The following is a 19,554-nucleotide window of genomic DNA, read 5'->3' on the forward strand; positions in this document are numbered from 1 at the left end:
CACAAAACCATTTTTGTGGTTAGACTGGTTGGCTACTATTAGTACGATGGCCAACTCTTTCTGTTTTATATGTTTTAAAGAGCTAAATAGGATAAAATCACAAGTGTTTTATAAATAAGGGTTAAATATATTTTTAGTCCCTATAAATATATTAACTTTTCGTTTTAGTCCCTCTAAATTTTTTTTTCAACTTTTAGTCCTTATAAAATTTTCAATCGCTACTTTTGGTCCCTATTTTTAAGTTAATTTTTGTATTTTTAAATGAAATTGTGCATAAATGTTAAGAATATTGTAAAAAAAATTCCCAAAAAATGCTAGAATTTTTTAGCAAAACACAAATTAAATATGAATTTTTAACCTTCAAAAATATAAAAATTCATATTAAATTCATGCTTTGTTAAAAAATTCTAATTTTTTTTGGGAGAGATTCTTATAATATTATGAATTTTTCTGGAAAATTTCATTAAAAAAATATTAATTCTATATATGAGTTTACTTTAAAAGAGGGACCAAAAGTGAAGATGAAAAAATTTTAAGGGACTAAAAGTTGAAGGAAAATTTTAGAGGGACTAAAACGAAAAGTTGGTATATTTATAGGGGCTAAAAACATATTTAACCCTATAAATAACGTTTTATTTTATAGAATTCATGCTCGGGAGAAAATATTATTGCAAATAGTGAATGAATTGTTTCTGGTTAAAAATAATTTATGTATTATTATATTTTCGTGTAAAAGTAAATTTAACAATAAATTTAAATATTAAAATTAATTCTATAATTACAACTTCTAACATTTACTATTAAGTAAAAATTAAATTTAAGGGAAGATAAAATATGTCAAAATTAATTCTAGAATAAAAAACTTTCTCCTCAAAAAAATCACCAAGATACACTTAATATCAAAAAGTTGGTGATCTATTTGGTAGGGCTAACATAAGGGGATGTCACTAAAGCAATGGCTTTAGGCCCTCAAGTTTTTTAGGCTTCTTATTATACCTCATTTTTTGTTTTTTGAAAATATTTTTGTTCGTCAAATTTTATAAAAATGTTCGCTCGAAACTTAAGTGATATTTAAATGATAGTTAAAATTCATGTTGCAAATTCAATTTCAATGCTAACTATTTTATTGGTTATTTGAATCTTAAATTCTTTTAGTCTTCAGATTCATATCAATCTAATTTGAACCAAAAAGAAAAATATTAACTTGTGGGCACGTATTAAGGAACTTATTATAGAAATATATGCATCAAAAATCGTGTAATCGACTTTTAAAAAGTTAAAATATTATATTTTTCAATGCAAAATTGCTCTATTTAGATTCCTTAACATAACCCTCTAAAAAAATGGTGTTTTTGGGTATTTATGATAAATTAGCTCACTTTAATGTAGCACAAACTAGACCATGTTTCCTTTTTCAAATGAAATAAACACATGTTGATTACAAGCGAGCATCACACTGTGAGTGGGTGCTTAATAACTTTTCATCGACTTTTTCAAAATCTTTTGAGTAATTTGAGAGGTTTATTGAGCAACCAAAGCTAAACTTGGGTACTCTGCAGTTTCAGAATTTGGCGAGGGCCGGACTATGAAAATGTTTACTCTTGAGGTGATTGCTTTTGAACCCCATCAACGAAGCTAAAATGGTGTTTTAGAGTATAAAAAATGTTTAAAATTAGTCAAAACAAGTCATAAACTTGTAAGAAAATAACGGTTATCAAACACATTTTTTTTTTTGGTTACAAACACATATCTTTTAATCATATGAATTTATCAGCTATAAGACAACTTATTGTGCTTGTTGGGAGTTAGGATCTCTCCATTTTTTAAACTTCCACCTTGTCAAGTACCACATCGAGTCATATGGAGTGCTGTTGCAAGAAAATTTTGGTTAATAAAAATTTATGTTTGTGGTCTAATTTTTTTTTTTGACAAAAACAAAATCATATTCATTCATTCAAATCGAGAGATTACATCATTCAACACCGCTAAAAACGTAAAAGATGAATCTGCGAACAAACTCACATCATCCAAGTTAATAGCATATAACGACATAATGTCTACAAAAATATATGATAAAATTAAAGTGACCGAAATATCCATGGCCTCCGGATTTGCAACGTTGATGCCCAAATCTTCGATTGAATAATCGATCTTTCAATATAAATCAAATTAACACCGCACGAAGACGGGAAATGAAACAACGCTGCACAAGACGACGAACAACAAACCACCACACTTAGATGATGAAATCACAAAGAAAAAAACCTAAATCTATGTGAAAATCACTTATTTAGATTGAAATAGAGAGAAAAAGATGAAGAAGGGTGATTTTAGATCAAGAATTGACCCAAAACCACCCCTCAATGAAGAAACAGTAAGAAAAAACCTAGAGAGAAAACTAGGACTAGCTTATTAGAGATGAGAGATTATTACAATGTGGTCTAACTTTCCCTAATATATAGAAGTAGCACTACCAAATATCATTTAGTCATTATTATAAATAAAAATCCACATTTTAGATTTATCAGATAAGTGATGTAAAAAGACCCCATAATCATTTATCTAATGAATTTAAATAATGGATTTTTACTTATACCAATGACAAATATATTTAGATTTTATGCATTGAATTTGTGATACATTAATTATTAAATAATATTAGCCTTTCGATTTCAAATCATTAAAAAATGATTTGATGTGACTCAATCAATCTCAAATCAACACTGAGATTTATTAGTACAGTATAAATACTTGCATTTATTAATGTAGGTAATCCGAACGCAGTGCTATGACAACTGAAGATGATAATGGAAAATCTTCATAAGATAATGCAAGGAAATCAGTCATAAAATCTATATACATATTATTATTAAAAATGATAAAATGAAACTCAAAACATTCGAATATTTATTTGGTCATAACCCAATGCTAATTAATTAATATATATTGCTATATTGAAATATAATACCACCTTTTCTTTGTCATGGTCTTCATTTGAATTTGAATAACATTGCATTGCACTAGTGGTCTAGATTAGAGGAGCTCTCTTAGGAGCACCCTTTCTCCTACTTCCAAGGGAGAGGAAGAAACCATTGGTTTTGTTGTTCATAGAACGGCTTGTAGCCTCCTCAGTATTGGTAGGGACAAATTGGGTATTATCTTCATCAATAACCTCTGAGCTATCTACCCTTAAACCCTCGAATTGCGAATATGAAAAATGGGATTCATGGAATCGATGTACCAATATGCTGGACAAGCTTTCACCTTTGTATACCATGTGATCAACCTGCATTATTTTATACAAATATATTAATGTTTTTATGTTGTGTTAAATGAAATATTTTAACACATTTTTATGCACATCCCAAAAAACAGAAAAATTAATTAAAGCAGCAAAGTTCTACCTGCATTTACTTATGTGGAGTATTACTGTCACATTTGAGGTTTTCATAAAGAGAAAGACACTTGGTTAGTTCATAAAGACATAGACCAAAAACCAATCCCATAGGTGTTTTAAGTTCCGAGGATAGATAGGCTAGCGGCTAGTCTTTTCAAGGAGTAATTATTTTTCTTTCAAATCTATCCTAATAAATACCTATTTTTATTTTTTATTTAAGTGGCGAAGTTAGACCATAGCTTAAGGTGTTCAAACCTCTTGACGTTTGTTTGGTTTGGCTTTTAAAAAGCAAAAAGGGCTTCTATTTCTCCCCTGTCGTGAAAACTAAGTTTTCCATTATGTTTGATTTGACTATCGAGAATCGCTTACATCCTCCAAACGCACTTCTCTATAATTTCTAACTTTTGAGTTAGCTAAAATCAGTTCTACATTAAACTAACTTTAATTTTCTTCACTATCCTCTTTAATTACCATCAATTTCTTCCATCTTTTCTCAAATGGACACACCGAAGAACGAAACACACAATAAGAACATACATAAGACATCATATTTAATGGTATAATTATAAATAAACTTCATTCAATATTTTAATATTTTAGTAACACTCCACACTTTTTATAATTATTTGAACAATTCAACTACATTTGCAATATATCCAAACCATCTATCAAAAATTACAAACGTGTCCTATTACACCCCATGATAATTCATCAAAACTCAAAATGCATGTATTATTATTAACTCTATATTTTTATAATCCAACCTCATAAAAAATCCTTGTGTTGCACCTCTTTTAAAAATAAAAAAAACTTTATTTTTAAAGTCCAACACAGCAAAGAGGATCGTAGTATAATTGGGCAACATTGTCCAGTTTTAGGAATGGTTTTACAAAGTCAAATATCCACAAAGATATTCATCTTCCATCTTCATTTACAATCCAAAGAAAAGCACGAAAATCACTACTCAAATTTGGGTAAAATTGCTTACCCAACCACTCAAACAACCTCATTTATTTTCTTTTCCTCATCCCTTCCCTCCCACTCATCTAAAATCTGTGATCTAGAATTTGAGATCTAGGTAACTATAAATATTGTTTTGAATTGGGTAATTTATAATAATGGTAAAGAGGAACATAGATCCACAAACATTATACCATTATATTAATTTTCGTAATAATGGTAATGAAGAATAAATTTATAGCAATGGATAATACTAGTACTCCTAATTCAATTTCATTTTATCAACAAAAAAAAATCCTATTAATCAGTGTGTTTCTACCTAAGTTTGGCTAGCCTTTTGGATTTTTATGTAGGGGGCTGCTGCTATTAATCAATTTCAGACTAATTGTGGCTTATTTTCTTGTTTGCATTAAACCTTTGTGTTTTACGTATACTTGCGCGCCTTGTGGTTGTTTTATTCTTCAATATAATTTTTGTTGTTGTTCCTTAAAAGAGCCTGTTTTTATTTTTATTTTAATTACATGAAGATGGGTTTTGGATTGTTCTTTGATTTTAATTTTCTAGGTTTTTTAAGAACAAATTGATGAAGATGTGTATAGATTGCAGTCTCTTGGTGGTGGTGAATTGCAGATTTGCATTTTTATCAAGTTGAAGATGATGATGGGAAAGTATATAGTGTGGATTGACCATCATAAAATCTATGTTTCTCTTTAATCTAATGGTAAAAAAAAAAAAAAAATTTCCATGGTTTCCCACGTGAAATGTCATCTTGTATGTTTTTCCTCGATTCATTCTTCCATGAATCGTTAAAAAAAAAGTTCATCAAAATTCAGGATCTAATAAATCGAATAATTGAAAATGATTCTTGAAATTAACGAATTTGTGAATCCCGAATACCCAACTGATTTATTTGGTTTATATGAAAAAATTAAGAGGGTCAAAAGCAATCAATGTGTTTGTTCTAAGTACTTTCTCTATTTCAGTCTCAAAATAACCGACCTTTTTACAAAGAGAAATTATCCTAAAATAATTGACTTATTCAAATTTTAACACAATTAATTTTTTTTTTTTCAATTATACCACTTTCAGCATCCTCAGTTCAACATTTTTTACTTTGCATTTATGGAAACAGATAATTACATCAATATTTTATATTAATATTAAAATAAAATAAAAAATTCTCTATTTTATTTATATAACTTTTTTAAGGAAAATGTTAACATATGACCTAAGAGTTAGGGCATATGCTAATAAACTTAAGATAGAAATAGTTGTCTTAATCGTGCATTTAACTATTTAAAGTTTTTTTTTTTTAATGTAAGATTATCATTTTTAGATTCTTTGACACATACCTTGAGACAAAATCCCTTCGAAGTACAAGAAAAAAAAAACAATTTTTAAATTCATTGAATAACTTATGCATCAGTTATTATTCAATGAACCTAAAAACGATTTTTTACTTATAATAGTGGCGGAAGTAAGTTAATAAGAATTTTTTCTTAATATGTGTGAAATGACAAATTAGTTAATTTGAAACTAAATGAGTACAAATTATTGAAAATGTTGAAAAAATGTACTAATATAAAATTAGTTAATTTTAAGCATCTGTTCTTTTGCAATTTTTCACATCTATTACAGAAAAGCATATAAAATTTATTTATTTATTTTACATATATGAATCTGTTCAACCCTAACTTAGAATTATTCACAATAATTCTAATAAATATTGGTTCATTAGAATATAAAAAGAATATAATTAAATTAAGATTTTGATCCCCACCGTCAACACAAAAATGCATCCATTTTAAAAAGAATAACACGGACCACGTATTGATCCACACATATATGTGCATGTGGATAAAACATAAAGTCTTGAAAATATGACCTCAAAGGTGTAACAGAATATTTTAACGGTATATATTTTAGTTGATCAACGTTATACCGAAAGTAGTTTTAGTCTTCCCAAATTATATAATTTGAGAATAATGACATAAAACTTCATTATCTGATAATCACCAAAGGATATATATATTTGTACTATATTATTACAAAAGTTGAAAAAAAAGATTTGGATCTTGACCGGTAATTTGTACGTGAAAGTAAATGGCCAAAAGGAAATGATAGTATATATGTAGAAAGACATAAAAATGAAAATGAGACAAAAATTAGGCATAGATTACCTTGCATGAGAGAGAACAGAAATGGAAGGGATCCTGAAGAATCCTGTCACAAGTGCAGCAGAAAGAGTTGGCATTGGCAGCAGTAGTAGTACCTTTGCATGACCTTGACTGCACCCTCTCATTTAAGAATATCACTTTCGCACCGTTAATCGTATATGCCTGCATCCATTCCAAACCAACTCATATATTATTTCTACCTATGCTAATAATTAATCAATTAATATTGCTTAATTCTAATAATTAATTTTCATTATTTATTGATTGAGTAGTAAGTATTTGTTTGACCTGAATATTCGAGCAATCGATGAGCTTTTCAAGATCACCCAATTGAACCACGTCATGGTAAACATACCTTCTCACCTGCACAATTATTGTCGCACATTATTGCTCATTCATACAAATACTACAAAATTATAAAAATGAGCGTACGAGTACGAGTAAGCAGGCAAAAAAACAACTTTCCATATTTACATATCATCACAAAATTGTTTACCTAACATAGTATTCTATTTCTATCCATCTTATAAACTTCTTGTTGAAAATCACATACATTTTGAGTTTTAGTTTTAATTTATATACGAAGAACTCAAACTAAAAATATGAATGAAATGTGACAGTTTCTGAGATGAAAATAATGTCATCCAATGAAATATTATTTATGAAATAAGTATTCAATACAAGACATTATTTTTCATTAATAATAGCATGAGAAAAACAAATAATAAAATTAAAAGAAACAAAAATCATAAATAGAGTGATAGTAGGAAAGTAAATACTAATTTTTCATTGTTAGGTCAATTATTTTTTGCAAATTGACTTCTAATTTGAGACAAACTTTTATAATCTGGCACGGGAGGAGTGCAAGAGTAACCATTAAATTATTCTTTATTACAACAATTATTGAATTAATTTAAATTTTCATTTGGAGATAATTAAAGGTGGAGAAAAACCTAAAAAAGCTATAAAAAAATAAAATTAGAGATCAATAAATTCGATTCAAATGTCCTAAAAATAAAAACCATATTTGATATGGGATAAAGTTTTGGTTAATGTTATATTGGAACCATGCACATGTCCTAAAAATAAAAACTAGAGTTGGGGGAAGTAGGGCTTTCCAAACTTGAAGTAGAAAGACAGAAGAAGAATTTGGGTCAAAGCTTTCGCTTTCAATGAAAGGAACGTTGCAGGGATCTTCCATTAATGGGAAAGAAACCAAAACATAAAAGTAGAAATTAATCATACAAGACATGGTGAACCCTCCTGGAAAACAAAAAGTGGAAAACTGTGTTTAAGCAGCATCAACAGTGATATCTGGGAAACATCAAACACAATGAGACAAAATTGGTCACTAGTGTCTAGTGGTGGTGGTGACTTCAATTTACCAAGCCCTTGTCAATTCTAGAAAACCAAAAATTAAATTAAAAGAAAGAGTATAGAACTAAGGTATTGAAAATACTATAATAATAATAATCTAGCAGAGGGAATAACAAGATACAATTGAACCTAGAACTTTAAAATGAGTAAATATTAGAAACACAATTTCTAATATTATTTTTTTAATACAAACTATGTTATGTTAGAATCCCACTGAAAAGAAAGAAAAAAAAAAAGCAAATCTAGTGTGATTTGTTTGAATTTTATACAAGGATATATAGATAGTGTTTTCTTATTAAAAAATAATAATGTTATGTATCGATAACATTGCAGATTTCCAGATGTTTAAACAAAAAATCCCTGACTCAATTATCCTCTTCCCAAGAATTTGAAGGAAGTATTCAGAAATAGGCACCAAACAAAGTATAAATCCATATCAAAAATGAAAAGTTCAGCGACTAAAATCATCATCAACATATTGAAAAAATACTTTTAAAATTGTTCAAAAAACTTCATTAATTGAAGAACATATATATAGGTGAATCTGAATTTAATCATTTATAAGAGAATAAAGTAATCCAAATCCAACACAAAATGATCAACCAGCTGAAAGGAAAAAAAGAATGTTAAGTTACTACAACTACATGAATTAATTTGCAAAGACCCTTTAAAATTTTGGAGTTGATAAGGTCCATAATAGAAGTTAAGTTACTAGTACCTGAAGGAGGGGGTGAGAGGGATGAGAAGGGAGACAGTGAGGGCAAATGGTGAGACAACAGTGCAAACAAAGGATGTTCTTTTCGTTCTTCCTTTGGTTCTGGTGGACCCCACAACCCCCAAAGAATGTCTCACCCATTAACCTCTCTAACCATGCAGGTTTCTGATTCACTTTCATGTCTCCCTTTGCTTCTGATGATGGGTCACTTCCACTTCCTCTCATGTCTCACTCTACAACACCACTTTGTTATGTCTTTTCTTTTCCAAAGTTTCTCTGTTTCTATCACTGTGTATGTCTAGTTCTATGGTTTGGTTTGTGAGGAACAAAACTGGTTATTTATGAACTAAAGTTTTCTGTTTATGTCAACTGAATGGTTTGGTTAGGTTAGGTTAGGTTAGGAGGATTGTTTTTCATTTTTCTTACTCATCATTACTTTTGTAAGAACCCTAAACTAATGAACCTATATATTTTATCTATTTTTTGGAAATTAAGAAATAATCGAATTTTCAAATTAGTTATAAAGTGGTTATTGATTTTATATTAAGTTATATATTACTTTCGAAATTTTACACAAATTAAAAAATGTCATTAAAAGAAAAAATTATAAATTATTTTATAAAATTATCATTTTTTAATAATACAAAAAGAGAAATTAAAAGAATTGGTAAAAATAGCGAGTAATAAATAGTAAACTATCCTTTTAAAAAAATAAATAGCAAATTATATAATAAAAAAATAAGAACGATAATATTTCATTGATATTTGTAAAATGATATAAAACTAACAATGTTTTTAGCTAAAATAACATATATTGAAAAAGACGTAGAGAGTAATAATTTTCTTCTTCAATTTTTTGAAATAATTTTTTTTGTCAAGTTTTTTTTAAACAAACTAAAATGAGATATATTATAGACAAAGTTAATTTACCATGCACAAGACATGCAAAAAGTAAACCAACCTACCAACATACAACATAGAGGTGCTGTTCAAATAGGAGCACCAACAAAAAGTTAAAGCACATTACACAATAACACTCATGCAAGGGACCGGGTGTTTCCACCAATCATGATAATCATATATAAAAGTTGTCTGAGATGATTTCAGCCACATGAAAAAATTTAATTTCACTTTTTTCGGCTAAAGTAAAAAGGTCACAACTTGTATCTTGGAAAACGCGGTTGTTTCTTTCTTTTCAAATAGTCCAAACCGAAGCTAACCAAATTACTTTCAAGAAATGGTGAGTGGCTCTAGGAAGTCCAGCCAAATTAGTGAATTTTTGTTGTCAAGTTCTTCTTCAATTTTTAACAAAACATAAACAAATTATAGTTCATTTGAGTTTAACAAAATAAAATTTTAACAGTGATGTTGTAAAAATTAAAATCAAATGAAGCATTTGCAAAAATTTACTTTGACACACTCATCTCGTTCGACTAAATTAGCGTGAACAGTTTTTTTTTTTTGTACAGAAAAGAGGGCTATACCAAAAAAAATTAAGAAATTAAACAAAATACTCTGCAAAACAGTTTATTTAGGGGAAATTAATGTGAACATAACATGCAATTAGTAGTGGTCTATGGTTTCAACACAATAAGGCTTTTCATAATTTCTTGTAATAATCACCGTGTACGTGTTTTTTGAAAAATATTTGGGTGACATAGAGTTAGGTGATATTGGCCAATCACAATGTCATAATATTTATGTTTCTATTTCTTTCACAAACATTGTGACATTGAGATTGGGTAATATCACCAATGTCACCCATCTATATGTCATCCAAGTATTACCCGTGTTTTTTTCTTGTGATAACTTAACTTGTAATAATCACTTTGATGTTTATCATTTTGGATGACCGCATAGGCAATTTCCAATGAACAAAAGAGCATGAGCATTATTATATTTATATTTGTTTCGAAAAATTGCTGTTCGGTTTGGATCAGTATAACTTTTTTTTTTTAATATAAAAGGATCAGTATATTTTCTTTTGATGAACTATAAATGGGTAATAATAACTTTGAAGTAATTAAAGTGGAGATTAGTCAACGTGAGTTTAGGGATATTGTACAGTGAAATGATATTTGAACATTTATTTGGTGATAATTTTTGTGACAATTTTCTCTCATACTCACATAATTTTTTATTTTTTCTCTCTATTGCTTTGGTTTCCGTGCAAATAACTACCTTTTCTTTATAAATTATAGTTGTCACACAAGTTGTCAACCAAATTGATTGTTCAAATAACACTTCTCTATTGTATAAGACATTTGAGTTTAAACCCTGTACGTTTCGCTTATTTACTGTCATCGACTTTCTTGATAAAAAAATGTAGATTAAAATTAAGAAAATCAATGTCTTAGAAGCATTAGTAAGAAATCAAATACTCATTTCATCCTACAATAGATGTTCTGTTTGAAATTGTGCAACATTGATCTAACATATTTTGACCGTATTTTTCTACTAATATACAAGATAAATAATATCATATAAGATGTCGTTGGATTCGTCTATATGCATACTTTCAAAATATAAAAAATTTATAATTTTTTCTAAGAGATTAGTAAAATTATTTAAGATCAAATTTATGCATTGATATGTACGGCAGTATCAACTGTATTACTTAATATGAGACGGAGCGTATATAACAGTATTACATTGGAAGTTGTGCGTCAATTTTTCAAAAGTTTATAAAATATCATTTTTAATTTAAAATTTCTTTTTTTAATATCCTTAGGTAATGTACTAGAAACACATGATAGCACCCTAAAATGAAAAACAAGACAAGATACTCTAAGATGGTCTTCTTATCAATTCAATTAACGTGTATTTAGATGTTATCAACTTCTTTCAATTGTTACAGGCGTATAATTATATGTAAATATAATTTAGCTATTCCTCTTCCTCTATCAAAGAAACTGACCCAACTCTAGGAAAACGTCTTGATGTCATTGTTTTGTAGTGGATTTATGATACTATATTCATTGACCTTCTTCATACCATTATTGAACGTGACTCTATCGTACAAACAGTATGGGCCTGTCTCTTCAACATTTTTTTGACAACAAAAATTCTCTTGTGTCACCATGGAGCAATTCCTCGATGCCTCATCATAATGCCAACACATTAAGTTTCTTTGTGATCAATTGTCTGATGTTAGTGCACTTGTTTCCAACGAACATATAGTTCTTCAACTCGTTTTTGGGAATGTATGGTATAATTAATTGAATGAATCTAAAATGTAAATTTTTGTTTATAATAGTTCATAATTAAGAGACATAGTGGAGTGTTGGCTTCACTTGTAAATGAGTTATAAGTGCTTTTAAAGCGGCAAAAGGAATTCTAACTTATGTTTAACATTTTTTTTAAAATCAATTTTGGAGATTAAAAACAATTCTAGTTGAAGCTACTATTTGTAGCTTTTGATTTGATTCTAACTTACAAATTTATAATTCAACTTTTGTTACTTGAATGTATCGAAAACATAAATCACTTTACATGTGTATCGAAACATAAATTATTTTACCTGCAACTCACTCTTAGTCAGAATCAATTTACTCAAAATTATATTTTGTCAAAACATAACCAACCATGCATTTAATTTTGGAGGGTCAAAAGTGATTCTAGAGATTGTAAAATTGATTTTATCAAGTTTGAATGATTTAAAGCAGAATTTATTTTGCTTGCATAATTGATTCTACTTAAAACTATACTCCCTCTGTTTCAAAATACATGTCCAATTTTTGCAATGTGCACTATTAATTGACTTACTTTGACCATACTTTTTAACTAATGTATAAATACAAATATTAGCATGTAAGATGTTGTTGTTTGATTTGTCTCGACAAATATTTTCAAAATATTAAATGAGTAAATAGTCAAATACCCCCCCCCCCCTCTCCCGAAATTCACGAAACGTCAATTACCCCCCCGAAATTACATAACGTCAGTCAATTTCGTCTTTCTGTTAAGTTGTTCCGTTAAAGGTGATGATGTGGCTATTTGATGCTGATGTGTCACTTCTTGCTGGGAGGGGGGTAAATGACTTAATGTGAAAAGTTACTTTTAATATTTTTTATTATTTTCCCCCCAATTACATCCCTAATTTCACACCCTTGCAGTTCCAAAATAACAAAACCCTTACAATTCCAAAATAACGTTGTCCTTTTCTCTCCCTTTCAACCGTGTACACCAAAAGTCACCGGAACCACCGTAATCGTCGTCGTTATGCTCGTCGCCGTCGTGTAAAACTGCTTTTGCTCGCGTTTGTTCTTGCTCGTGTCACCGTCGTCATTCTATCACCGTAAGGCAACACGTACGAAAGGTACACTTGTCATAAGTTCTAAACTTTGTTGCTCTGTTTTTGCTTTAAAAAAACCTACGAAAATGGTGAAAATCTTACTGTTTTATATCTTAATCTTACCGTTTGAATGAGTTTGCATGTTAAAGATTAGATTTTTTTTACAAATAAGGTTGATATGGAAATGACCTCTTTTACCATTTTAATCATCCTATTATTGTTTATATGTGATATTATAGAATTTGAATGTTATTAATTTCTTTGATTTTGCATGTTTATCAGATGTTTGTTTTTTTAGGGTTAAGTTGTTATTATTCTGATTGAATGTTATTTTTCTGGATGTATAGGATGAATGGGGACATATCACTTATCATGTATCATGGAGGGAGGTTTGTAAGAAATGGAAGAGGTAACCGTGAATATACAGGGAAAGGAAGACGTGTGTGGGATGTAGACCCAGACCTCATTTGCATACCTGATCTTAAAAAAATGGCTGTGGAGTGTGCTAATTATGGGAATGTTGAGGGTATGCAGTGGATGAGGAAAGAATTTGGTGAAGATTATGATTTGGGGTTGAGGCCATTGTTCGTTGATAGTGACGTTATCAACATGGTTGACGCTGCAAAGCTAAATGGAAATTGTTTTGACGTATACGTTACACATTATGTTATGGAGGGTGTAGAGGTGGAGCATATCAATGAAGCTGAAAGGAAAGAGATTGAAGAAGCAATGATGTTGACTGAAACTCAAACAAGTGCATGTAAAGTATCCAAAGAGCCGGTGAAGAATGGTGACATGGAATTTGTCGAAGGACTTGTTAAGGAAGTTCAAACACGTACTCAAACAAGAGTTGATTTAGAGCCAAAAGATGTATTTGGTCAAGAGTCTCAAGCAAGGCGTATACATGTTTCACCAACTAATCTGATTTTTTTTTTTGTAATACATGGACTGATTTGACTAATAATTTTCAATTTTGCAGAGATAGACTTACGGCTTAAGGGGCCCATTTGTAATTCCTGATGGATTTGGTGCAAGACCACCCCCAATCAGAGGACCACCACCACTTCAGCCACCTATAATTAGAGGACCTCCAATATTTCAGCATTCTCAAATGAGAGGACCACCACCACTCCAGCCATCTACAATGAGAGGAGCATCACAAGTTCGGGCATCCACACACATTATGGCAACATCAAGTTCGGGAATACCACCAATCAGAGTTCCATTCCCTAAGTCGGGTCTTAATACAAATGAGCCTGATTACATGTTCTTTATCCCTAATCCAGGAATGCGACATCAAAATCCATCACAGTTGCTATTTCAACAACCATTGTGCCTTTTTGGAATTAAGTACCTAGTGGTATTGTGGTTTAAACTTATTTTGGAAGTTATAATATTTTGATGATGTATTGGGTACTTTATGACCTGATGGTTATACCTTATATTTTGTAAGTTATCATGTATTAAGTACTTCAACAACTTATGGTTTATGAGCTTCAATAGAAGTTTTATTATAAGTTAAAACTTATGCTTTATGCGCTTCAATAGAAGTTTTATTGTAAGTTAAATATTGCAATACCCTGATAACATCAGGTGTCAACTTGATTGTAAGTTAAATATTTCAGGGGATTTTTGACCATTACTGATAAACTACAGGGGTTTTTTTTTGACACGAACTTGTTGGAACAATAACAACACAAACAACTTGGAATAATAACAACAAAAACAGCTTAGCATAATTGCCTCTTACATTTGTTTTCAGTACACATAAGAAAATACTTAGAACAACAATACATATTTCATATAACTATTGTGAACAAAGAATTTTATTCAAAACTACCAAGATACACAACAATACAATCATATACTTCAATAACTTGACTTCATTCATCAATGCATCAATTCTATCGAGCAACTTTGTCTTCCACACCTCTTCATTGTTTCTATCTTGACTTAAAATTTGCATTTTCTCCATCAAAGGTGCCTTCCAAATATCATCACCACCATTTTGACAATCATTACATGCATCTCTTTTCTTCAAATTATCCTTCTTCCTCAACAGTCCAACCTTCCAGACATCTTGATCAAGTGTCCCATTAAGCAGCCCCAAAGCCTCAGCCTCATCAACCCATACAAAAAAATTACAATTGTACTTATGATCCTAAAAATCAAAATCAAAGTTACCCAACATATCAAAATTACCCAACAACTTAATAAACCTCAAATTTGGGTATAATAATGGGGTAAATCCCTAAAATTACAGAAAGGGAACGAATTTGGGAAAAAATGGAAAAACTAAAATTAGGGTTCAATTACCTTTGGAAATGGGCATGAGAAAAATTCTCTACCAAAATTATATTCAGTTCCAGCAACCCTAACCACACAGTGGCGGAGCCAGGAAATTTATGGAGCCCGGGCGAAAAATTAATCGTAAATTCACATGTGATATAATATATAAACAATCATAAATCGAATTTTTTTTTCCTAAAAAAAATCGAAATAAAAGAGGTTTATCATTTTGTCAACAAAAGTACAATTTAAAATAGGGTTATTAATTGAAATTGACAACGTAATATACGTGAAGTCTGAAAATTGACCATGTAATTAAATAACATGTATTATGAACATGTAATTCAAGATTTTTATTATTTATAACTTGTAATATACGCGAAGTCCAAAAAAGCAACCGAGAGATTGAATTTTTTCATGATTTTCTAGAGGCGAGTTAAGAACGTTAAAATATGGCTTGAACAAAAAAATTATAAATTTTCGACAAACGATAAATTAATTATGAATTTTTAAAGTGTCAAAAGCTCAAAAAACAAAACAATGGAAATCTCGATCTATAAATCGAATTTTGAGTTCATTATTTGCAGAGACATCTATAAAAATGCATAAAAAGGATCTGTAAAGTTTCATAGCATATCGAAGTCGTTTAAATTTATTTTGATTTTTCAACTGAAACGTGCAAAATTGAAATTTTGTTCCGCGTAAACGTATACTCACAAGTCAAATTTAATTCCCTAATTTTGTAGGCATGACTAGAACATGACAAGAACCTTCACAATAAAATTTTGTAATTTTTAAACGAGATACAAATTAATTATAAATTGTTTAAGAAATTCATAATTATGAGGGAATAAAAATTCATAATTAATTTATCTCCGGTCGAAGAAATTTAATATTGCGTAAAGCTATATTTTAACGTGAAAAAATTCAACCTGTAAGTCACATTTTTAGACGACACGTATATTATAGGGTGGTCAAAATTAAATAAGAAGAAATTCAAGTTACAATGCTAGAATATATGTTTTGTATTTTATTAGGTTATTTTTCAAACATAAAGTATATTACAAGGTCAATTTGAACAATTAACCCGTTAAAATAAGAGACATGAACCCGTCAATAGTGTGCTAAATAAAATTCCAAGACCTATTTGTGTGTGACAAATTTCAGATTGCCCAAATTTTTCTTTTTGTAAATGTGTTAATGGGCTTTTGGGTTGAGTCTAATGTGCAAAAATTATCGATCGAGCCCGAGCGACCGCCCGGGATCGCCATACGGTAGAACCGCCCATGTAACCACAAATACTCGTTCACAGTGACATTTTAGGGTAATAAGGTTCATGCTTTCACCCATGGAATGAGAACTTTTTGTTTCTTTCATTTTCCTTTGATTTGTATATCCAAATCCACCACCCATCATTTTCAAACGATTTAGAAGGAAGAAACTGAATTGAGATGGAGAAGAATGAGGAAGAAGATGAAGTTATGGTTATGTATATAACAAAGAAGAAGTTACCGTTAAAAAAAACTTAAAAAAAAAAAAATCAAAACTAGGCAAAAACCCCCCTATGACGTGTCTTAATCAAGTGTCTCACGTGGATGTGCCATTTGGTCAGTTAACGGCCACGTCACCATTCAAACGGCAGAAATGGACGACTGGACGAAATTGACCATTGTTATGCAATTTCGGGGGGGGGGGGGGGGGGGGGGGGGGGGGGTTGACTATTTACTCAATATTAAATTTTTATAATTTTTTACTTTAAATAATTAAAGATATTAACGATCAAAATTGTGCATTGGCATATGTGAAGTGGTTGACTTGAACATGTCTTTTGAAACGGAAGGAGTAATTTGCAGGCTTTGACTTTGACAATTGATTTTACATAAATACATCTAAACATAAATTAATTCACATTCAATTTATTTTTATCGAGAATCAAGTTTACATAATCTATTTACTCAAAGTCAATTCTTTTCACTGTATAACTAAATATATGCATGTATGACTTTGTAGTTTGAAGATTTTATTTTTTTATTTTTTTTCAGCTATTGAGCTGGAGATAGAAATATTATCCTGTGGTATATTTATATTATTTTTTACTCGGGATATTTTCATACATTGAAAGTTTAAAATTTATTTATTTTATTCTTCAACGTATGCCCTTATTCCTTAAGGCTATGTTTGGTTTAGCGAAGAAAATTAAAGGAAAGAAAGTGAAAGGATAGATAGTAGAAGGATAGAATGGTTGAAGAAAGTGAGATGATTATTTGAGCTGTTTGGTATAAAAGAAAGTGAATAGATTGTGAGAGGAAAGAAAGATATGTATATTTGTAAAATGACAATTATAACCTTAAAAGCTTCTAACTAAATGTGTTTATTTTAAATTAATTATTTTATCTACACATTTTAAAAAAAAATTTTGGGTACATTTAAATATATTTTATTAATAATTTTTAATTTACCTAATATTTGTTAAATTTTTTGTTCAAAACATCACGCTAAATAATTCAGAATCACAACTTGTCTTACAATGCTTGTTCAACAAAGTAATATAATTATTATAGCAAGGGTATTTTTGACTTTTCCTTCTAAAAGTTGGTGTTCCTTCATCTTTCCATCTAAAATAGTGAGGAAAGGTTTTGAGTGTGGGTCCCACCTCAAAACTTTCTTTCCTCTTTTTTTTTTTTTTTTTTTGGTACAACTTTCCTTTTCTTTTTGAAGTGTTGCCAAAGGGTAAACCAATCTTTCCACACACTTTCTTACCTTCTTCTATCTTTCCTTAATTTTTCTCTAAATCCAAACACAGCCTAAGACTTAGCAGCACCTTGTAATTATAATCTACAGTATAATAATAGAACGTACCATATGTATATATTTTTTTGGTTACAACGTACCATATGTATATGGCCTGCCCCTCTATATTTTTATTATCTTTGAAAGATTTTCTGTAATATAATTCCAAACGATTCAACTGTTTCAATTATTTTTATCCTTTAAGTTCATTGAAAGACTAAAATGAGTTATGTTCTATTTATTGAATGACTCAATACCCATTTGCAGTGTTGATGTATACTAATTTTTTGAGGTGGTCTCATTTATTCGTGTCTCGACCAGTTTCCCGAGGCGTTGAGTCAGAGTTCACGCCGCCCGCCCCGAACAAATAGGAGGCATTCGTCCTTACCTGTGTTCTATTCTATTGATCCAGTTTAGGCAGCTTTTTTGTTCGTAACGAGGGAGAGATAGAATGGAGTTCTGATCTAGCGGACTCCTCCCAGGCATCTCCTGCCCAGCGCGTAACCTTGTCTCCCCTACTCCTCTTCTGGTTATGCCATTACCAATTCTTCCTTGGTAGTTCCACGGATCCGAACTTGATCTTTTTCAGCTCTTCTTACTATGCTTTCCGTGGTAGCAAGGCTTATATCAAACCAGACTAGTTCGGTTTCGCCCCTGACTCCTTTACTTATTGATGTCGCTGATCCGCCGTTATCGTATCAGGAAAGTGAAACGTAGATCATCGCCGTTCTTAACCGAGACTCAGGTTAAGCTCCGTCTCGGAACCTAGTGGGGTTAGGAGTAAAGCATCCCGAGGTTGGCGCATCTCGTTGGGCGTGGAGAAGCATTGGGAATCTCCATTTCTTTCTTCGGAGCGTCAGCTCCATGTTTTGGGCGGCCCATCTGGTTAGTTCAGCTATCACTGCTGGGATATTAGTTAAAAGAAAGAAGGTATGAAATCCTTAGCTGAATTCTACTGAACGGGTCGATCCTCCCCTCCCGTTTGTTTTAGCAACTTATCCGGAGCGAGAGCAAAGCAAGCCCTAGCGGTGTAAATATTGAAGACATTCTGCAAAAATTGATACTGGTGATTGATTTAGATTGAAGCTTTATTTTATAATCTGGTCACTCATATACGAGAATAGGTTCACAACTTTTACTATTTTGTAACTTTGGTGTATTTACAAAATATATGGACAATTAAAACAAATTATTTAGTTGAGAGAAGATGATTTATTAAGATATAAACAGAAACAAAACATCCAAAGATATAGAATCTCTATCTCTCATGTACAATAACTAATATGACAAAAATCAAAAAAGTGGCTGGCAAAGAATCCAATGCTATATATAGAGACTCTTGGCTCCTTCTTTTTTTCATTCTAACCGACCGTGAGTTTAAAATTCATCTTTATCGAGCTTATCTTTATTTATCTCAATCCTTCCATTTATAGGACGAGATTCTAACTAAATCTGAGACTTGTTGAACAAGCTTTCTACACAGTTAAAGCTTATCTTTATTTATATAAATAAAATACTGATTTCTAAACCGTTTAGTTCTGAGATAAGTTCTCTA

General features: G+C 30.4%; 1 protein-coding gene across 1 annotated transcript; it reads right to left on the reverse strand.

Moving 5' to 3' along the window:
* Positions 1-2,795: 2,795 nt before the first annotated feature.
* On the reverse strand, positions 2,796-8,997 carry LOC25493418 (protein RGF1 INDUCIBLE TRANSCRIPTION FACTOR 1). Its single transcript, XM_013601914.3, has 4 exons — positions 8,630-8,997; positions 6,823-6,897; positions 6,538-6,696; positions 2,796-3,286 (listed from the first exon to the last, which is right to left on the reverse strand). Exons 1-4 carry the CDS (start codon positions 8,849-8,851, stop codon positions 3,029-3,031), a joined length of 714 nt encoding a protein of 237 aa, XP_013457368.1. The 5' UTR covers positions 8,852-8,997; the 3' UTR covers positions 2,796-3,028.
* Between the last annotated feature and the right edge of the window lie 10,557 nt (positions 8,998-19,554).

The sequence above is a fragment of the Medicago truncatula genome, chromosome 4 (assembly GCF_003473485.1).
Source record: "Medicago truncatula cultivar Jemalong A17 chromosome 4, MtrunA17r5.0-ANR, whole genome shotgun sequence".
In the NCBI taxonomy this organism is placed as follows: domain Eukaryota; kingdom Viridiplantae; phylum Streptophyta; class Magnoliopsida; order Fabales; family Fabaceae; genus Medicago; species Medicago truncatula.